Source organism: Chiloscyllium punctatum, chromosome 29 (assembly GCF_047496795.1).
Source record: "Chiloscyllium punctatum isolate Juve2018m chromosome 29, sChiPun1.3, whole genome shotgun sequence".
Classification (NCBI taxonomy): domain Eukaryota; kingdom Metazoa; phylum Chordata; class Chondrichthyes; order Orectolobiformes; family Hemiscylliidae; genus Chiloscyllium; species Chiloscyllium punctatum.
The window spans coordinates 67458941-67481199 of NC_092767.1; the positions used below are offsets into that span (position 1 = coordinate 67458941).

The window sequence follows — 22259 nt, forward strand, 5'->3', positions numbered from 1 at the left end:
CTCTGTACCCTCTTCAAAACATCCATATCCTTCTGGAAGTGTGATGACCAGAACTGTACACAATATTCCAAGTGTGGCCTAACTAAAGTCATATAAAGCCACAGCATAACTTGCCTATCCTTATACTCTATGCCCCTTCCAATGAAGACAAGAATGCCATAAGCCGTTTTTACCTTTATTACCTGCACTGCCACCTTCAGGTGATCTGTGGACCTGCATATCCAGATCCCCCTGCATATCAGTATGCCTAAGGGTTCTGCCATTCACCATATAATTTCCACCTGAATTTGAACTTCCGAAATGCATCACCTCACCTTTGTCCGGATTAAACTCCATTTTTCTGCCCATGCCTCAACTGATCTAGAACCTGCTACATCATCTGACAATCCTCATTATCTGCAACTCCACCAATCTTTGTATTGTCCATGAACATACTAATTAGCCCAGCCACATTTTCCTCTAAATCATTGAGTAGACCACAAACAGCAGAAGTACTAGCACTGAATGCTGTGGAATACCACTCGTCACAACTGTCCATTCTGAAAAGCATCCTTCCACCGCTACCCTCTGTCTCCTATGACTGAGCCAATTCCGTATCCATCTTGCCAGCTCACCTCTGATACTTTGTGACTTCACCTTTTGTATCTATTTTTGAACTGCTGAATAATATTATCAAATAACAAGTAATACCATTAATTAATACTACTGTTAGATTATCAACTCCATTCATTTCTTTTCACCTGATCCGCTCTCCTAATCTATATGCTCCCAGTTCGTGTCTCCACCAAACCATCTCCCTTACATCTCTTTCTACCCAATCATCTCCCTAGCTTATTTCTGACTCATGCTCCGCCCATCCTCTTGCTATCCAAGTCTCATCCTATCCAGTCAATTTACCTTTCCCCATATATCCTCTTTCCCCCACCCACCTTCTTTGCATTCACTCTGCTCCCTTTCCAGTTCACGTCTTCAATACTTTCTTTCCCTTTCCCCACTGACCTCCTCTTCCCAATTCACAGCCTCTCCCACTGCTGCTGAAACTTCTCGCCACACCACTTTCCATTGTCCCAAACAACTGACTCCTCTCTTCTGCTGTGACAGTTTGTTATGACTGAACAATCTGTGATCAGATTGAATCTGGACATGATTTTATGTCAGTGAATAAAATAGTGATTACAGATGGTGACATTAGTTGTATTTCTTCCTGTGAGTGCTCATGCTCACTGGACTTGGAATCATATAATTTTGAGTGAAAACTGGATGAAACCTTGTTACTTCAATAACCCATACCCACAAATGACAAAGCTGTCTAACCAGGCATTCATCGTTGCTGAACAAGAAGCTCCCACATAAACTTAGAACAGTAAGAACAGTAAAAAGAACAAACAATTCAGTCTGTCTGGCCCTGGGAATATACATAGCACTTAGTGTAAATGGTAAAGCTGAGGTTTATCCACTATCCTGCCTCCTCCTATGGAGCTGGATTTCCATTGGAACTGAAAGTGGACGTTCAGTCCTTTCAGCCTGTTCCACTATTCAACTACAGCATGGCTGATTTGCACTTCAATTACTATGCTTGATTCTACATCTCAATACCCTGCCTAAAACAATCTATTAATTTCAGTTTTGATCTTTAAATTCTTCTTTAGCCTCAGCAGCACTTTTGGGGAGTGAATTTTGATTTCATCAATATTCTGCATGAAGAATTGCTTTTTCATATCATTGTGAATGACCAAGGTCTAAACCTAAGGTTCTACCCCTTTGTTTTGGACTCACCCATGCAGGAAATTGTTTCTCTCAGTCTATCTTATGAAATTTATTGATTATCTTTAAATACTGTAGCCTTTTCACCATTAATCTCCTTTCATCAAGAAAATTCCAAGGATCCTCTTGTGGTGCAGTGATACCCCTAGACCGAGACTCCAGTTCAAGTCCCACTTGCTCTAATTGGTAACATCCCTGAACGAGTTGATTAGGCAAAACAAGTCAAGAGAATTCCAGCCTACAGTAATCAATACGTGTTTATAATTTCAATCTTTACGCCCAAGTCAGACTTCCCCTTTCACAAGGCTTTCTTCAATTACTGCAGTAAGTTTTTCTTCAAATCTGTATCTGGAAGTTCCTTCCATATCCTAATCTCTAAGTGAAGAAGCACTTTCTAACATCAGTCCTAAGAGTTACCTTGTCTAGATTGAGCTCCTGTTCCAAATTCTACGTCCTCAGTTTCATGTAAATATATGGTGGGTTAATTATTTCTTACACAACTACTTAAAGATTGCAAAGGATATTGTCAGTTAAAGTAAGTGGGTGGGATTAGATTACTTACAGTGTGGAAACAGGCCCTTCAGCCCAACACCAACCCTCTGAAGCGATACTACCCAGACCTACTTCCCCTCTGACTAATGCACCTAACACTATGGGCAATTTAGCATGGCCAGTTCACCTGATCTACACAGCTTTGGACTGTGGGAGGAAACCTGAGCATCCGGAGGAAACCCACACAGACATGGGGAGAATGTGCAAACTCCACCTAGACAATTGCCTGAGGCTGGAATCGAACCTGGGACCCCAGTGCTGCCAGGCAGCTGTGCTAACCAGAGTCACTGAGGATTGTGTAGATGGAGTAAAGTGGGGAAATGGGAAATTATCCACATTGATAAGGAAAATTAAGAAAAAGACAATATTTTTCAAAGGTGAAAAATGATTACATTTTGTTGTTCGAATGGATTTGGATGGTGTACACAAACTTTTGAAATTTAATATGCTGCTACAGCAAGCAATTGGGAACATAAATAGAATATTGGCTTGGAGGTAAGTTTTCACCCAATGAGGGGATGTGGGAGCTGGAAGACGACAGGGACCAGTTCTGGAGGTTGAGTTTTAAAAGCTGACATTACAAGACATCTCTTGCCTTATAGAATAGTGCAAGCAGGTGAGCACAGGGCCAGCAGTTCACACAGATACCCAAACGCTCCCTCAAGTACCCCAGCTGCTCTCCTCAAGCGATGGAAACATTGTGCCTCTTCATGAGCATTTCATTTGACTAAAAACAGAAAATGCTGGAAATATGCAGTAGATCCGGCAGCATCTGTGCAGAGAAAAGCCATGCAAATGTTTCAAGTCCAGTATGATTCTTCTGCGGTTCCAAGTTTTGAGTTCTACTGTATACAGTTTTGGTTTTCTTCCCCAAGGAAGGATATATTGTTTTAAGAGGAGTATGCTGAGGCATCAGTACATTGATTCATTGAATGAAATGTGCAGTACTATGAGGAGAGATTGATTGGATGGGCCTAGTGACATTTTGAAGAATGAGATGTACAAAATTCTTAAATGTCTTGATAAACTAAATGCTGACAGACTATTTATCCTGGCTGAGATAGAGCTACGGGTCACAGTCTAAGAATAAGGAGTAAGCCATTTTGGACTGAGTTGAGGAAAATGCTAGTTCACCTTTGGAATTCTTTATTTTGGGGAGCTGTGGATACTCAGTCACTGAGCATATTCAAGACGGAGATTATTTGATTTATACTTACAAAGAAATATAGGGATAAGGTGGAAGAGTAAAGTAAATTAAGAAGATCAGCCATCAACCTATTGAATGATAAAGCAGGCTTAAAGGATTGTATGATCTACCCCAGCTCGTCATGTTATGTTCATTGTAAAATTAGCTCACTCTTTAAACTGGATTTGACAGCTTTTTCAAAGTACTTGCACAGGCATGGTGGTTTCCATTTGTGCTCTATGCTTCGAAAGTCACCTCTCAGAAACTTCTTTTGCAGATTCCAACACTGACAATCAGTTTCCATTAAAAGAGAAAGGAAAACAGTCACTTATCGTCAGCATGTTACTTAGTAATTGAAACAAAACTCTGCTCACCTCACAGGACCTGAAACTCTTCCGCTGCATCCCATGTTTCCAAAATCCCAGGACGCTGTCGGAGAAGCAGACTGGATGAGGGAAAAGAAAGCACTTTCAAATTATCAGTGGTACTACTCACAGTGAGCTTCATAAACTTTACAACACAGACAGGTCCTTCAGGCTGGCATGTTGATGTTTATGGTCCACATGAATCGCCTCTCAAATCTGTCTATTCCTTTCTCTTTTATGTATTTACCTAGTTTCTCCTCAATTGTATCTATGCTATTCACCACAGTTATTTCCTGTAGGAGCAAGTCAGAGCAATGGAGACAATATAAGCAAAGTGTGGCTGGGAAAATGTTATAGTATTAGTAAATGTCACAGTTAAAGGATACATAGATTATGTGTAAAACTGTTTAATTTATAAATAGTACATTTAAACACATCCATTCTTATTTTATATTTAATTATTTCTGTAAGTTCCAATATCATTGCTTGCTATGGAAATTGTCTTCTTAAATATGTCCCTCACCAAAGATGGCATTACAGAATCTCCATGAGCAGGAGGGTCCAATTAGACTGACGCATTTACATAATGGGGTAAAATAATTTATAATGGAAAATGTTCAGGAAAGTAAGCACAGCTGCTAAGACTTTTAACATATGCCTGAAAGGAATGTTGCCTCTAACCTGCAAATGTGCATGCCTGTGCAACAATAATGAAAGTATCAAGCAGGTCACTCAATCTTGTCCACTTTAAGACAATGTGCCCTGTGTAATTACACGTACAAAGTGAAGGTACTGTGCACAGAAGTAAATAGGCCATGCACAATGAAGTTGGAGGGATCATCACATCTGAGTATTAAGAGGGACAGCATATGGAGGAAGCTTTACTCAGTATCTAACCCATGTACTTGGCATCCGAGATAGAAAATGCTCCACTTTCGAGCACTTTGCGTCCTCCCAAAACTAGCCCTGAAAAGCACAAACTTATAAAGGCTTAAGTAGTCAAGTTTCAAATAACTTATAATTCCTTACCGACTGATTCCACTGGAACATCAAACGTCACCTCTGGGACCAGCTCCTTATTCAACTTGAGGTATCCTTGAATATTTACAATTTTTATATTTTCTGTTGAAAGAAAATAAGCTTCTTAAATTAGTTGAGAAGGCCCAAATCTTCCTCAGTGAAATTCTGGCATCTGAATGTAAGGGTGGAAAGGTTGGAGCGGGTACATCTAGCTGCTTGATTGACCCTGCACTGATTATTCCATCTGTCCTGGAGTCAGCCTCATTGCTATACTCCAAGGCTATCTCAGGTTCTACAGCCTCCGGCAGCCTGAGGTAGAGTTTGACCAGATTAGCAGAGACAGACATGGGAGAAGGCCTGTGAAGGGAAAATTTATGATCCTATGTTTGCCGACACTGACGAGGAAGAGAAATTTAACATTTAAAACATGAAATATCTCCTGTCAGCCTTTTAGGTGTCACTAAGATGCTGCAGTTACTAAGGCCCACAGTTGCTATGGTGATATTAAAAAAAAGTGACATGATGTCACTCTATCATTGCCCACTTTAAACATGTCCACCCATATTTGGTTAGCACTTTTACCGGCTGCTTTCATTTCTGGTGCAAAGTTCCAGCAGAAACGGCAATAGCTTACGGTAAAGCCACCCCTCCTTGCCCTCATCACCATCGGATTTCCTGCGTGTCACCAGGTGCTATTTAAACAGTTCAATCTTTAGCAGAGCGATTTGTTTGTTAAATTCTTCCCTCACTGTAAAATTCTCTTAGTGGGCCAGCAGAGAGATTGACTCTCTCAGCGAATCCCTGAGAGGCTCTCTCCAAGGGGGCTGTGAAGAGTCTCCCTCTGAGGGGATGGGCAGTTGCACTGCAGGTGGCCTTTGTGGACTGACCCTCCAAGGGGCCTGCAGCTTCAACTGGATTGCTAGAAGCACCAAATAAACCACAATGGCTAGACATGCCAAACGCTCAGGTGTAAAGCTGGCTGATTAATTGCCCATTTTCTATCTATCCCCTGTGGAATTAAAATTGGCTGGTTGCTATATATAGAGAAATAATTATAATATCAATATTTACATCCAGTTGGTATATCTATTCTAGTGAGCTGCTGATACTGCTGCTCCTTTGGAGCTGGCTATGTTCCTATTTCCTGTTCTTGGTGAAATATTTATCCATTTTGGTAACCACAGACAACCCTCAACCTGAAATTGAGTGAGTCCAGGGTGTTTGTACTTACGGCCAATGCACACAAGTACCATGTCTTCGTCCAGTTGACTCACGTGAACAAACTCCTCCTGCAGAGCTGCTGCAGTGAGAAAACTTAGCGTTACTTCAACTGGTTTACATTGAAGAAACATTCAAAAAGCAAAAGGATTGTCTCTTCAATCTCTGCCCTCACCTCACCATCGTTCCCCATAAATCTAACTTATTTTAAAACAAGATTTGTTTTGAAATTCACAGAATGTGGGCATCACTGGTTAGGCTAGCATTTATTGCCCATCTATAGATGCCCTTGACAAAGTTATTGTGAGTTGCCTTCTTTAACCACTTCTGTTTACATAGTGTTTGTGCATTCACAGTGCTGCTAGGGCTAAATTTCAAGATTTTGATCGTGTGACAGTGAAGGAATGATGATATATGTCCAGGTCAGCGTGGTGTGTGACTTGGAGGAGAACTTGCAGTTGCTGGTGTTCCCATACTTATCCATCTAGCTATAGATGTGGATTTGGAAAAAATAAAAACGATGCTGTCACAGTTCACAGTAGAAATAAGTGAAAGGACTCGTACCAGGTTGGCAGACCATGGGCTGGATTTTTAATGCCTGCAGTTTAATCTGCCATAGGGCCTGGTGGGCTTTCAAGGTTTCATTAGAGTGAAACCTGTCCAAGATCTGAAACAAGCATGTGCTCTGCCAAATTAATACAGAGAAGGTGAAGACAAATATTTGCCCTGATCTTCACATCTCCACTGGAGGTGCAGTTAGCTGAACAACAGCCAAAACCATGATGTTCAAAGTCACCAAGCCTTTTCTGTCCTCGAAGTCAGTGAATAATTATAATATGATGGGAAATTTATTCTTGGAGTGTATGAACACTGACAAGGCAATATTTGGTGTCAACTTCTAGCTGTTCTGAGCCAGACGAGAACCACATACCAAGATGGTGGACTGACGGTCACAATGGGTTCAGCCTATGGGGGGGTTGTTCTGGCTTCCTGCATGTATTCTGCAATCTTGTCTATGTCTGGGTGACTCTGAAGGAACAGGCAGCATCTACCAGTACAATAACAACCTTCAAGACCAGTGGGAATCGCAAGGACTGGAGTGTGAAATGCACCCTTGGACCAACACTATTATGTATTTTTATTAGTTTTCTTAATTCTTTTCTCTTAATTTTATTTGTTGCAGCTTTAAAAAAATTTTTTTTCACAGAAATAAATCTACCACCTTGGACATTTTAGCAGAACTTCATGACATTATCAAGTTCAATCCAATGACACTGAACAGGAAAGAACACAGAATCCACAGCAAACACACATGGTGTCACACACAGTTATTATTTGTATTAGCTAAACCAGAGACAACTAATTTTATTGAGTGCAATTCATGCAGTGGATTTTCAACTAATGACCTTCAGATTGCCAGGATCAGAACAAGTAGGCTACTACATTTAGCCTTTTCTGCCCTTGAAGACAGTGAATAATTATAATATGATGGGAAATTTATTCTTAGAGTGTCTTTTGATACACTAGGTGCAATATATTTATCAGAAAAGGCCATATCCACAGGCTGTGGACTTTGATCTATACTGACGGAGTTTGACTTTCTTTCTCAGCACCTGTAACAGTAACTCACCTGTTCCCAGATCTGTGAACCAGGATGAGGAAGAATTGAGATTTATCGTCTGGAATTCTACAGCCTTGTTGGAGGAATGTTTTGTGCTGACCCCAACACAAACCATTGGATACTCCTGACCTGGAATCACTAGCGTTTCCAAAATTCGAAGTGGATTAGGCAGTGGAAAGTCAAAGTGCTGAAACATAAAAGGGGATAATGTCAAGGACAGCTAAAGGTACGATCCAATATCAGCACCTGAATTTTGAGTGATGTTGGTTCAGAGGTAAATATTGACCAGATTATCAGAGAAAATTTCACTATTTTTCTTCGGGCCTTTTACATCCAGCTGAAAGGATAACGAGATCCACAGCTTATCATCCAATCTAAAAGATGGCATCTCTGACAATGCATCATTCCCTCAATACTGCACTGAAGTCTCAGCCTACATTTAATGCTGAATCCTCTTGAATGGGACTTGAACCACCTTTTGGCTCAGCAATGAGAGTCACAGCTAGTATCTTACTTAGAACTCAAGAGCTATTTTGCAATTCCAGGGGAACTTCCCATATACAAGATACTTGATCCTCATCTACTAAATGACATATTTCAAAGAAGAGGGGGAAAAGGAATAAGTTGTTGAAAGGATCTTTTATGCTTGAGCCAGAAAGAGTAGGAGATTATGACTCAAGTCTTCACTTTTTAAATAGTCTGCAATACCCTTGCTGTCCAGACAAAGCCTGGAGACAGGAAGCCCTTTCCACTTCACAAACACAATGATGCAGAATCAGGAACGTGACGTAAGTCTGCATCATTAATTGGACAAGGGTGGTACCATGGATCAGACCTCTTTCCTTAGACCTCCCAGCTTAAAGGTTCAACTTAGTCCAGATAAATGAGACAAGATGACGCTGTTAGAAATTATTCTGGCCTGTGTCATCCCACTCCTTTGAAGGCCAAAACAACTGCCAGCCACCCTGAAATCAGTCACCTGACTTCGATATTTAGGAACAGGAGAAACCATTCAGCTCCTCAAGCCTGTTCCACGAATCAATGAAGTCAAGGCCGATGGTCCGATGAGCCCTGGTGACTTGTTGGGGAAACTACACGGACATATAGCTGGTATCCAAACAAGGGAAAGTGATGCTCTGAGGTAGAGACTAAAGCACATAGAGGACCAGTCTCTCACTATTTAAAAGTATCTGTAGACCTAAAATCTCAATCAGTACCATTGTGCAGTTTGGTTAAGAAATCACACACCTCCCCAGTCAAACTAAACATTCAGAAAAACATTTGCACATAGTGTAGGTCATTCACCCCCTTCAGTCAGTTCAACCATTCAATTAGATTATGGCTGCCTTCTTTCTTAATGTTGCTTAACATCCCTTGATACCATTTTATTGCCATGTAGAATATTTGCCCTCATTTTTATTTGCCATTGCCTAACTGATCAGTTAATTTAGTTTAGTTTAATTTACTAAATTTAGTGACCCAGCAAAGATCAGTGTTGAAAACTCCAATTGGTCCCATAGCATTAACAACCTTTTAGGGAACTAAGTTCCAGATCATCAATTGTATCAAATATGCCTCCTGATGTTACTCTCAAACAGCCTTGTTCTAATTTAAGGTAATGATCCTTGTTCTGAATTCTCACATCAGACAAGTCTGCAAATCTCTGAATACGAACTAAATGAAGACCTCTGGATCTGTCCTACAGGGAATCAGCCGATGATTGTTGGGTTTTCAGCTCAACTGCAAAACAGTGACGTTCAACAGCTCATGATGAGAAGGACAGTGAGAACACTTACCTTAATGAGCATGAATTTATGCATGGGCTCATACCACTGCAAGAGAACGATACTGGACTCCAATGCTCCACAAAGATAGCAACATCCTGTTGGGGAGTTTCGCACTGTGGAAACAGGAACTGCGTTAATTTCAGCTGAGTGTCAGAGAGAAGCATGGGATTTATGTTACAGGGTAGGGGTATGGGATATATCATTATTTCAGCGGAGAAATGTAGGGTACATCAGTTTTTTCAATGTCAGATATGGGATATGGGTCAATTAGCTCAGTTGGCTGGACAGCTGGATTGTGATGCAGGGTGGCACCAACAATCTAGGTTCAAATTCTGTACTGGCTGAGGTCACTATGAAAGTTCCACCTTCTCAACCTTACCTGAGGTGTGGTGACCCTCAGGCTAATCCTATCACTAGTCATTTCTCTGAATTACTAGACCAGTGAAATTACCATGCACCACCACCTCCCCATATTATGGTGTGGGGTATATCAGTGTTCTGGAATGAAGTATATTATTGCTTCTATGAGGATGTTTGGGTATATCAATGTTAAAGTGAAAAACTTAGGGTATATCAGTTGTACTGTTATAGTGTAGGTCAAAATCAGTGTTACACTTAAGGACATTTCCATATTATACTGAGGAGTGTGGGATGTATCAGTATTTCTTATTAAATGGTGGAGCATGCTTGAAAGGTCCAGTGGCCCATTTCTGTTCCTAATTCATATACATGTTCAGTGACGGGTGTTTTAGTATTATGATGAGAGGTTTGGGAACTATCAGCATTACAGGGAGGGGTGTGCATTGTATCAGTGTTATAGCAAGGAGTACGTCATTGTTTCAGCAAGTTTTGTGCAGTATGTCAGAGCTTTACAATATGGGATATGAGATATATCAGTGTTGGACTGAGGGTATGGAGGTCAAAACGTGTGGTGCTGGAAAAGCAGAGCTGCTCAGGCAGCATCAAGGAGCTCTTTATCAGCTTTTGCTTGAAACGTCGACTGTCCTGCTCCTCAGATGTTACCTGACCGGCTGTGCTTTTCCAGCATCACTCTTTTCGACCCCCATGCTCTCAGTCCACACTTTTCAACTCTGATCCCCAACATCTGCAGTCCTCACTTTCTCCTGAGGATATGGGGTGTTGGTGAGGGGTGAAATGTTTGGGAGTTGAGGGTGAGGTAGATAGGGAGTTACATGGTGATTTGAATGTTAAGTGAAGGAATGGGTAATTGGGTAAGAGGTGCAATGCACATGCCTAATTTACTCACCAACAGAACATTTCCTACAGCCTTTGGTGTCTGGAATCTTACTGGTTGTTGCATTCTTCCTGCAGAAGACAGGCAAACATAAGTCTAAGTACAACAATGCTAATCCACTCCCCTACTCTTGCCCATAGGTCTGCCCTCTCTCACATGACTATGTTCTCTCTGTCAGTGGAACTGAATGAAGCAATAAAAGAAAGAAACCATCGAATATATTGTCTGCTTCATTTAATAAGTCAGCATTGAGTTAATGTCTCCGTTCACTTTGGCTTGCCTCAACTACCAGGTCGGACCCTTACCTGGGTAAAAGTCGGTGTGTTGGTATGTGAACCATTGACCTCTGTTCCTTCTTGGCCTGTTCGTACAGTCCCAGCAGGCTGTGTGAGTGTAACTGCAGTGTCTTTCCTGGAAGATCAAGCGAGTCACATTAACCTGGCCCACCACTGCATCATGTTAATACCTCACAGAAAACCGTGGATCCTCTGCACACCCAACCACAACAAATGGAAGGAAGGAAGAGAGCCTCAATATTACTAAGAATGGAGGTTTATCAACATCATTTAACTTCTCAACACTTGATTTGCATGTGACCCACACAGAGAGTGAGGGGCTCCTCCCCAGGAGGCATGGTTAATCCTTTTTTACTTCTACTTTTCCCCTCCCACGAACACGTACATGCACAATGGATTTTAAATCATAGCCAGCTCCAATTGGTTAAAAGCCAATCATGTTTAATTAACTTGACTGAATTCTTTGATGAAGTAACAGAGAGGTTTGGTGAGGATAGTATGATGAGTGATGGTAAAAATGGATTTACAAAATTGCCGCAAAATACATCTGCCAACAAAATGAAAGCCCATGGGACTAAAGGGCAGTGACTGTGTGGATATAAACTTGAATCAACAGAAACCAGAATACAGTAGTGAGCGGTTGTTATTTATTAGACTGGAGAGAAGTAAATTATGATGTCCTCCCAGAGATCAGTATTAGGATTATTGCTCTTATTGATATACAGTAATGACCTCAGCCTGGGTATTCAGGGCATAATTTCAAAGGCTGATGACCCATCACTGTGAAATGTAATAAATAGTAAGGAAGAGAGAAATAAACTTAAAAGAAAACATAGATTGGTGATGTGGGCAAAGACATTGCTGGTGCAATTTAATACAAAAATTAGAAGTGATAGTTATTTGTAGGAAGAATGAGGTGAGTCAATATAAACTAAATGAAGAAATGTAATAAGAGGGTGCAGTGATTGAGAGCTGGAAAAATAAATATACAAATTTTTGAACATAAGAAATAGGAGCAGCAGGAGGCTATTCGGCCCTTTTGGCCTGATCCACTATTCAATGAGATCATGACTAATCTGTGCTTCATTTGAATTTGAGTTGAATTTATTGTCACGTGTACCGAGGCACAGTGAAAAGCTTTGCCTTGTGAGCAATACAGGCAGATCATATAATTAAATAGCATAGATAAGTAAATAATAGGTAAACAGCCGCAAAAACAAAAACACTGCAAATGCTAAGAGTTTGTGAGTCCATTCAGTATTCAACAACAATAGGATAGAGACTGTTTCGAAACCGACTGGTGCGTGTGTTCAAGCTTCTGTTTTCCTGTGCAATCTCCAGATCCTTTGATTTTTTTTTAATATGTAGAAAGCCATTGATCACTTGAAGTTGGTTGGAAAGTTGAAAAGACTGTTAATAGAACATTTGAGATCCTTAGCTTTGCATATACATATAAAAACAAAACGACTTGCGAAACCTCTGTAAACGTTCGTCAGAAAAGACATGGTATAAAGACAATCTCTCCATCAACGTCAGTAAATGAAGGAGCTAGTCATTGACTTCAGGAAGTGGAGTGGAGGGCATGCCCCCTAACTGCACCAATGGTTGGAAGTGTCAACTATCTGGGAGCAATGATTGCCAACAATCTGTCCTGGTCCACCGACATCAGAGTGATTGTCAAGAAAGCGCAACAATGTCTCTATTTCCTCAGGAGGCTAAGGAAATTCAGCATGTCCATAAAGACTCTTATCAATTTTTATGGATGCTTCATACAAAGTATCCTATCTAGATGCATCACAATGTAATATGCCAACTCCTTTTCCCATGACCGCAAGAAACTACAGAGAGTCGTGAACACAATCCAGTCCATCGTTCAAACCAGCCTTCCATCACTGATTCCATTTATACTTCATGGTGGCTCAGTGGTTAACACTGCTGTCTTACAGTGCCAGGGACCCACGTTTGATTCCAGCCTCGGGTGACTGTCTGTGTGGAGTTTGCACATTCTCCCCTTGTCTGTGTGGGTTTCTTTCAGGTGCTCCGGTTTCCTCCCACAATCCAAAGATGTGCAGGTTAGGTGAATTAGCCATACTAAATTGCCCAAAGTGTTCAGGATGAACAGGTTAGATGGATTAGTCAGGGGTAAATGTAGTGTAATGGGGAATGGGTTTGGGTTGGATACTCTTCGGAGGGTCGGCGTGGACTTGTTGGGCCAAAGAGCTTGTTTCTATACTGTAGGGAGTCTAAAAAAAAACTTCCTGTTGCTTCAGAACAGCAACCAACATAATCAAAGACCTTCCCACACTGGTTATATTCTCTTCCACTCTCTTCAGTTGGGCGGAGGATATAAAAAGTTTGAATACATTTAAGAACAGATTCAAGTAGAGCTTCTTCCCCACTATTATGAGACTTTTCAATGGACCTCAAATGTTAACTTTGATTTCCCTCTCTGCATTTTCTCTGTGATTGTAACACTATATTCTGCACTCTTTTCTGTTACGCTGATGCACTTTGTATGGTATGATCTGCCTGTATAGCACACAAAACAACACTTTTCACTGTACATCAGTATGTGTGACAACAATAAATCATCAAAAGGAGGCATACCTAAGGTTGAGGATACTGAAGACAGACAAAGCCCTCAAAGGAGGCAAAGGAAGCAAGATAGAACTTAAACAAGGAGTCAGGAAGGCTAAAAGGGGCCATGAAAAGTCCTTGGCAAATAGGATTAAGGAAAGTCCCAAGGTGTTATTTAATAAGAAATATTAATACATCCCACACCCCTCAGTATAATATTGAAATATCCTTCACTGTAACACTGATAGACCTAACACTATATATAAGGAACAAAATAAGAGGTTAGTTAGGGAACGAGTAGGTCCACTCAAGGACAAAGGAGTGAATTTATGCGTGGAGCCAGAGGAAGTGGGTGAGGTCCTTATTGAATACTTCGCGTCTGTATTCATAGGAAAAAGGCACAGTAGATGGTCAGTCTAGAGACGGCTAGGACATATAGATATTAAAAAAGGTGTTGGGTGTTTTGAAAAGCACTGACGTAGATAAGTCCAATGGACCTATTGTGACCTATCTCAGAATGCTGAAGGAGGCAAGGGAGGAAATTGTTGGGGCCTTTCACAAAATCTTTGTACCTCTTTAGTCACAGGAGAGATCCCAGAGGACTGGAGAATAGCCAATAATGTTCCTTTGTTTAAGAAGGGCAACAGGAATAATCTGGGAAATTACAGGCTGATTTGCCTTATATCAGTGGGAGGGAAATTGTTGGAGATTCTTAGGGATTTATTCACATTTGGGAAAAATATGAACTTATTAGCAACAGATAGCATCGCGCTGTGTGCGGGAGGTCATGTCCCTCAAACTTAGTTGAGTTTTTTGAGGAATTGACAAAAGATGATGGAGGAGGACAGGGCAGTAGATGTTGCCTACATGGACTTTAGCAAGGCCTTTGACAAGGCCCCTCATGGCAGGTTGATAGAGACGGTAAAGTCACATGGTATCATGGTGAGCTATAAGATGGATACAGAGTTGGCTGGATCATGGAAAACCGAGTAGCTGCAGTGGAAGGATGTTTTTCTGACTGGAGATCAGTGGTGTTCTACAGGGATCATTGCTGGGACCCCTGTAGCTTATATATATAATTATAAATGATTAGGAGGAGAATGTAGGCAGTCTGATTAGTACGTTTGCAAACAACACAAAGATTGGGGAAGCTGCAGACAGTGAGAAGGATTGCCAAAAGGTATAGCAGGATAAAGGTAGCTGGAAACTTGGACAGAGAAACAGCAGATGGAATTTAATCTAGACAAATACAAATTGATGCATTTTGGAAGTTGTGTTGCAGGAGTGAAATATACAGTAACTGGCAGAACCCTTAGAAGCATGAATATACTGAGAGATCTACGCATACAGGTCCATAGTTCCCTGAAAGTGGCAATGCAATAACACAAATGGTCAAGGTGATGTATGGCATGCTTGCCTTCATTGGTCAGGGCATAGAGGATAAAAATTAGCTGTAGAATACTTCAGTCAGTCCACATTTAGAATATGTTGTACAGTCCACACTACCAGAATGATGTGTGAGTTTGGAGAGAGTACAGAAAAGGTTTACCAGGATGTTGCCTGGTTTGGAAGTTATTAGCTTTGAGAAGAAATTGGAAAAACTTGGTTTGTTTTCACATTAACAATGGAGGCTGAGGGGCGACCTGATAGAAGTTTACAAAATTATCGAGGCATAGATAGAATGGATAGTCAGAGTCTTTTTCCCCAGGGTAGAAATGTCAATTACTCAGGGATAAAGGTATAAGGTAAAAAGGGTCAAAGTTTAGAAGTGATGTGAGGCACAGGTTTTTTTTTAAACACTGTGGTAAGTGCCTGGAATGTATTGTCAGAGGTGGTGGTAGAGATAGATATGATTAAGCAACATTTAAGAGACATCTTGACAGACACATGAATAGGAGACAGTGAGGTCTGCAGATGCTGGAGATCAGAGTTGAGAGTCGGAGCCCCGGCCTGAAATGTTGATTTTCCTGCTCCTTGAATGCTGCCTGACCTGCTGTGGTTTTCCAGCAACACATTCTCAGATACACGAATAGGCAGGGAATAGAGGGATACAGACAGTGTACAGGAAAGCAGTTTTTAGTTTAGGAAGGTATCCATGTGTCAGCACAGGCTTGATGGGCCAAACAGCCTGTTCTATGCTGTACTGTTCTTTGTTCTTAAATTACTGGTTAGGCCTCATGTAGAGTATTGTATCCAATTTCACACATCATATCTTTGGAAGGTGTAAAGGCATAAGAAAAGTATTAGAGGAGATATTGGAAAAGACTTTTTTGTTTGTTCATCAGATGTGGGTGTCACCTTTTCTTGTCAATCTACAATTATCCTTGAGGTGATGAAGAACGACATTCTTGAGATATTGCAGTCCACAATGTTGTTAGGGAGTTCCAGTTTTTTCACTCAGTGTGTAAAAATGATGATATATTTCCATGTCAGGGTGGTGAGAGGATTTGCTGTGCTTTTCATTCTGTAGCGATGATGCTCCTTTAATAAGGTTATGCTGTTCTTGGCTTTATTTTTCCCAGAGAGGTCGTAAAAGACACACACACCAAAAGTCTGGGATTGAAGGGTTTTAGTGGGCGGCACGGTGGCACAGTGATTAGCACTGCTGCCTCACAGCGCCGGAGACCCGGGTTCAATTCCCGCCTCAGGCGACTGACTGTGTGGAGTTTGCACGTTCTCCCCGTGTCTGCGTGGGTTTTCTCCGGGTGCTCCGGTTTCCTCCCACAGTCCAAAGATGTGCAGGTCAGGTGAATTGGCCATGCTAAATTGCCCGTAGTGTTAGGTAAGGGGTAGATATAGGGGTATGGGTGGGTTACGCTTCGGCGGGGCGGTGTGGACTTGTTGGGCCGAAGGGCCTGTTTCCACACTGTAAGTAATCTAATCTAATCTAGAGCCAATTTGATTATATCTACTAGATACTGCCTCAGGCAGAGGCTTTCAAGTTTTTAAAGAAACACTTGCACAATGAAAGGAGAGTGGCCAGTTCTCCCAGCTTGCCTTTAGTTTAGTTTGATTTTTAGTATTAGTGTTGTAAAAGCTGCTGACCCAAAGAAGCAGGTCCACGCTGATCTTTCTCTGACTTCTCTCCTGTAAGAACCTGTGTTTGATTTTACCTTTTCTGCCAAGGGATGTTGTTGCAAGCATTTGGAACAGCATCATTAAGATGGTATAATCTTTTGGGTTTTCGGATAGGTTAAGTTATTTGGTATTCTGTTCCCTTTTGTTTGTGTTTCATTCAGTTGATTGAACCAGATGATTTTTTTAAAATGATAATCAATAATTGTTGTGAGGTTGCTGTTTGGCCAGCTCTTTATTCCAGGTTTTTAAAATAATTCAAATTTTATCTGCCATTATTTGAACCCATGTCCCCAGAACGTTAACTTTAGGTGCTGGAATACTAATCCAATGACATTACCACTACACCACTATCTCCCCAGCTGCTCCTTATTATTCTGAATCACGCTGGTTAATTTGTTAATGATGGATGAGATTCTGAGAATGAACACAACTCATAATATATTCCAGTTTCACACACAAACTTTGCTAGTTTAAGAATATTAATTTGACTGAAACTTCAGGGCGGGATTTTTCTTACCAGAGATGCTGATTAATACGTTACTGATGACGTAGAGCCAAGTGCAGCGGCCTGGATACAACTGAGAAACAAGAAACTGGGATTCAACTGACAGGAAGAGTCAATTATACCAAAGTTATTACATGAGAGGTAACTTGTGGATGAGTAAAACATGTGTATAGTTAGTACAAAGCCACAGATAACACATGGGCATAGATAACATATGGAAACAAGTAACAAGTTGATACAGATAGCACATACATTCAGGTAACTCACAAACATAGCACACAGACACAGGCAGTAAATGGGTTACAAGGACACAGGTAACATGACAACATGAAAAACATAGAGGTAAGACAAACACAAATACACAAATAATACACACAGATGTTAGGCAAATGTGGGGAACAGGCATACTGTTAATTCATGCATGCACACCAATAAAACGCAGACAGATAAATGATATTCACACAAACAATGGCACATTTGGGTAACGTGTACATAGGGAGGCATGTACACAGGCCAAAAACATGGTATTTTACAATGCAATGGTAAAATGCACATAGTTTAAATGCAGACATTTGTACATGGATAACAGAAAAACATAATATGCATATTTAATACTCCGATACAATGTGCATGTGAATTAATATTATCATATATTGATAACATTAGTGTGCCTTACACATGCGTATGTGGGCAGTGAGTACACCAATCTGATCTCACCTGTTCTAGTATGGCTTCCTGCAGTTCACTTAGATTTAGGGTATAAATCCCTTCCTCTGATCCCAATATCAAGTGCTTGGCTGCAAAATAAATAATCAGTTAGAGCTCCACAGCTTCACTGAACTTTACCAATTCAGCTAATTCAATGTAACTCACTATTACTCCTAACATTGCTGTAGCCTGTTACTCTTTGTCATTTCCAGTATTGTTATAATATGTCAGCCTATATAGAAACAGTGAGCAGTTACCTTTGGTGTTGGGGTGTATCCATGATGTTACACAATTAATCTTCAGTGGACAGCCATTAAACACTTTCACTAATGGAACCTCCACCTGAAACAAACAATTTCCAGGTGACACAGGGAGGGGGTCAACACAAACCGATGATTTTATTTGAAGGTGCGGGTTGGATTAGATATTCCACTTGGATTCAAAATCACCAATACACAAACCAGAGAGAACTGTACCAGCCTTGCTTGAAAAATAAAGGCGGCAGGAATCAAGGGTCAAACAGAGACCACAAGGGTTGGACAATGACCTCCCGAGTGGGAGGGATCAAAATTTGAGCTACTCACATTGCTGTTTAAATAATAATATTTGCTGATGTTTCAGTGCAACCACATTGACTTAATGAGCCTTATATAAAAGACTCAAAATACATATCCCATCACAGGGGCTGAGTCAAACCCTGGATATCACAATTTAGCCCCATGGAGAGTAGTACCAATCTCCCAGCCATCTTCACCAGCCTGTTCCTAAAGGTGTGGAGCCTAATCCACAGATTCAATGTCCACCTCCAACCAACAATTCTAGACCTCACCATGGTAATGCCAACCATGCAGACCCCCGCTCCAGATTTCTTATACAGGGAAAACCCTCTAACCTTCAATCCCAGAAAGGAATGAGATCCTCCCTCTCCTGCTCCCCTCTACAAAAGGAGTGAGACCCTGTCTCTCCCCTCTCCACAGAAGTGAGACACTTCCCTTTAACATGCCCCCTACACAGGTATGAGCACCCCTTTCTTATCCTCCTTCCACACATAAAATTTCTCCTTCCCTCACTCAACAACCTTCCACATAAAAGCCCACAGACATAATCTTTTTGAATGTCACTCACCTGCACTCTTTGAACTGACAGGACATCAATGTCATGAGGTACCTGAGAGACAAAAGAATTCTCTTTGATGTTGTCCACCTATATCCATCTTTCTGACAGCAGCATACCACAACCTCCTCTCCACACCCACCCCCATAACTCTATATTCTCCTCTGAAAGTGATGCCACTGAAAGGAAGTTCAATATAGGAAAGTGAGAATCTCCAGCCTCACAGTACCCATAAAAGGATCTGGAGGAGGAATAGATCTGAAACTTTGAGCTTGTTGGTGCCCAATCCTGACGAAACAGCAAACTGGGGACGGATGGCAGCATGACCCTGGCTAAGCCAATAAGACTCAGCTTGGAGTAAATACATTCTACATTCAAGCCTCACTGTAGAATGGGGGAAGGATCTTATGGAAACAGATAAATGATGAAGAGAATAAATAAGATAGAAATAGAGAGGATGTTTCCACTGGTGGGTGAAACTAGGACAAGAAGGCATAGCCTTAAAATTAGAGGGAGCAGATTTAGGACTGAATTGAGAAGGAACTTCTTCACCCAGAGGGTTGTAAATCTGTGGAATTCCATGACCGGTGATATAGTTGAAAGCTTCCTCATTGAATTTTTAAAGCTAAGACAGATAATTTTTTGAACAGTAAAGGAATTAAGGGTTATGGTGAGAAGGCAGGTAAATGGAACTGAGGCCACAAAAAGGTCAACCATCATCTTATTGAATGGCGGAGCAGGCTTGAAGGGTCAGATGGCCTACTCCTGCTCCTATTTCTTATGCTATGTAAGATGGAATGAGGAACTTGTATTTCTACAGCTCTTCTCATGATCTCAGAATATTACAAAGCTCTTTACATTGAGTGAGTAAATTTGTAAAGCATATTTACTGTTGTAGAAAACGCAGTAACTAATCAACACAGAGCAAGATCCTGTAATTAAATAATGACTAAATTGGCTCTCATTAGTCATGTTGCATGAAGGATAAATATTAATCTCAGAGTGAGAGCAGGATCCAACTGTAGACAGGATTCACTACTCATTCACCTCACTGCTAACTGTGGAATTTATCTTTCAGCTTCACATGCATAACAGCAGCAGTTAAACACAGCTGAAGACTATGAATGGGTTCTACATGTTAGTTTTCTTATTTGTGTCATTCATTCTCTGAATTCAGAACTAAGTGAGTTTAAGTCCCACTCATAGCTGTTTCGTTTGGTCCTGCACAGCTTGTGATGCTTTCATTTAGAAATGATGTTAAACGAAGGTCCGACTCTCCATTTAATATAGGTAGAAAAATGTATTCTTTTGTAAATATCTGGGGAGTTTTACCTTGACCTGTCTAGTATTTTTTTCTCTCAACTATCATCATACATTTATTTTTACACTGTTAGTGCAGTGTACAAATCACCAGATGCATTTCTTAAGTGAGACCAGTGACTAGACATCAAAAAGGTAATATATAATTGACTGGAGAAATGTTTTAGGACCATATGGGTGTGATAGGTACGAGAGAATTGCAAATATTTTTTTTCGTTAACATGTTCACTGTCATGTAATTCCTAGTTTAAAACACTTTGTGAAAGTGGTTAGGTTATGGGCACCTTACAGCATCTAAACATTAGCAGTTTGGTTTGGATATGGAGGCTGCTTGTGTGCTTGGCATTAAGATTGTCAGCTTAATTTCAAGATCAGACCAAATCTGCGTCACACGTGTAATTTCATTGCCTTATCACTTGTGTAAACATGCAAACGTAAAGCTGTTATCTTTAAGTTTGCAATTTGCTTTCTCATTAACCTACCTTTCTGATCAAATTGTTCAGCAATATTATTACACACCTCTGGACCAGGTGGGATTTGAAGCCATTCCTCCCAGCTTGGGGGTAGATTCACTATTACTGCACCACAAGAGAGAGCTCCTTACATCTGAACCTGCTGTACCACAAATTGTCAAATGGCAGCGTTGTCAACACATGTTATCACTAGTGGTGTAGCAGCACCGTTCAGAGATGGCTGGCAGAACAGCAGTTTCTTATGATGTTTACAAAGGAGCAAGTCCTCATACTCATAACCGCAAAGGGAAACTCCTAGGGAAGTATTTCTAGTGAGGAAGTAACATTGCAAAGTATTTCAAAGGTCCTTAAAAAAAAATTCAAAAAAACAAAGACAGTATATTTAACCCCAGCATACTTGGTCCCCGAGGCAAGGTGGAGGGACAATGCTCGAAAATCACAGAAAGCAGTGGGGTGATAGTGAATTGCTACCAAAACTGCCCCAAGCACCCTGGAAAAATCAATAGTGGGGCAACCAATTGAAAAAAAGTTATCCCTTGAGTACAATGAACAGAATTGGGAAGTTCTGCTCCTCCAATTATAGATATTTTCAATTTCCACCCAGTGCATGGAGAGGCGGTCAAGAGAGAGGGCCTTCTCATGGGTCTGTTCCTGGGCCTGGTCATAGTGGCTATTTACAGGTCCCAGCAGCGGGCCATGGATGGGGTTCATTGTTCCTGACTGTTTGGCCCTCTTTCGGGGTTACATCCTCACTTGGATGCCCCTGGGGAAGGAGCATGGTGTGTTCACTGACATGATAGAGTCATTTAGAGACCAGTGTGGACACTGCAGTGGCTAGGGTACATCATCATTCCGGATGATGTTATTTTAATTTAGTAAGTTTCTGTTTGACTGTTAATCTGTAATTTTTTTTGATACAGTGCCCCAGCTGTTTAACTATTTTTTAAACTTTCTTTTTACAAGAGTAGAGGGATCTTTACTCTGTTCAATCCACACTGTCCTTGTCCTGGAAGTGTTTATTAGGACAGTGTTGGGTAGCTTTACTTTTAGTTTAAAAGAGCAGAGCAAGCTTTACTGTTTATCTAACCATGTGCTGTCCCTGTCCCTGAGTGTTTGATGGGGATAGTCAAGACAGACCTTTACTGAATCTGATCCTGTACTGTACCTGTCTTGGGAATGTTTGATGGGAATAGCGTGCAGGAAGCATTATTTTCAGTTTAAAAGTGTAGAGGCAGTTTTACTCTGAAGCTAACCAGCTGTTCCAGTCCTGGACGTATTTGATAGGGAGGGTGCAGAGGAAGCTTTATTTTCAGTTCAAAACAATGAAGGAAATTTTACTCAGCTTCTAACCTCGTGCTATCCCTATCCTGGGAATGTTGATAGGGACAATATTGAGGGTAATTTATTTCATATTTAAAAGA

General features: G+C 40.9%; 1 protein-coding gene across 2 annotated transcripts in view; it reads right to left on the bottom strand.

The window, feature by feature from the left end:
• The window catches only part of LOC140454496 (mitogen-activated protein kinase kinase kinase kinase 5-like), a 122884-nt gene that overhangs the window by 1831 nt on the left and 98794 nt on the right, over positions 1 to 22259 (bottom strand). For both annotated transcript variants that reach the window (XM_072549295.1, XM_072549294.1), the window contains exons 20-30: positions 19058 to 19099; positions 18190 to 18274; positions 17942 to 18021; positions 17237 to 17297; positions 11074 to 11179; positions 10781 to 10839; positions 9523 to 9626; positions 7736 to 7913; positions 6119 to 6187; positions 4897 to 4989; positions 3877 to 3947 (exon numbers count right to left, since the gene is read on the bottom strand). In XM_072549295.1, coding sequence (XP_072405396.1) covers positions 3877 to 3947; positions 4897 to 4989; positions 6119 to 6187; positions 7736 to 7913; positions 9523 to 9626; positions 10781 to 10839; positions 11074 to 11179; positions 17237 to 17297; positions 17942 to 18021; positions 18190 to 18274; positions 19058 to 19099 — 948 coding nt within the window. The remainder of the gene's footprint in view (positions 1 to 3876; positions 3948 to 4896; positions 4990 to 6118; positions 6188 to 7735; positions 7914 to 9522; positions 9627 to 10780; positions 10840 to 11073; positions 11180 to 17236; positions 17298 to 17941; positions 18022 to 18189; positions 18275 to 19057; positions 19100 to 22259) is intronic.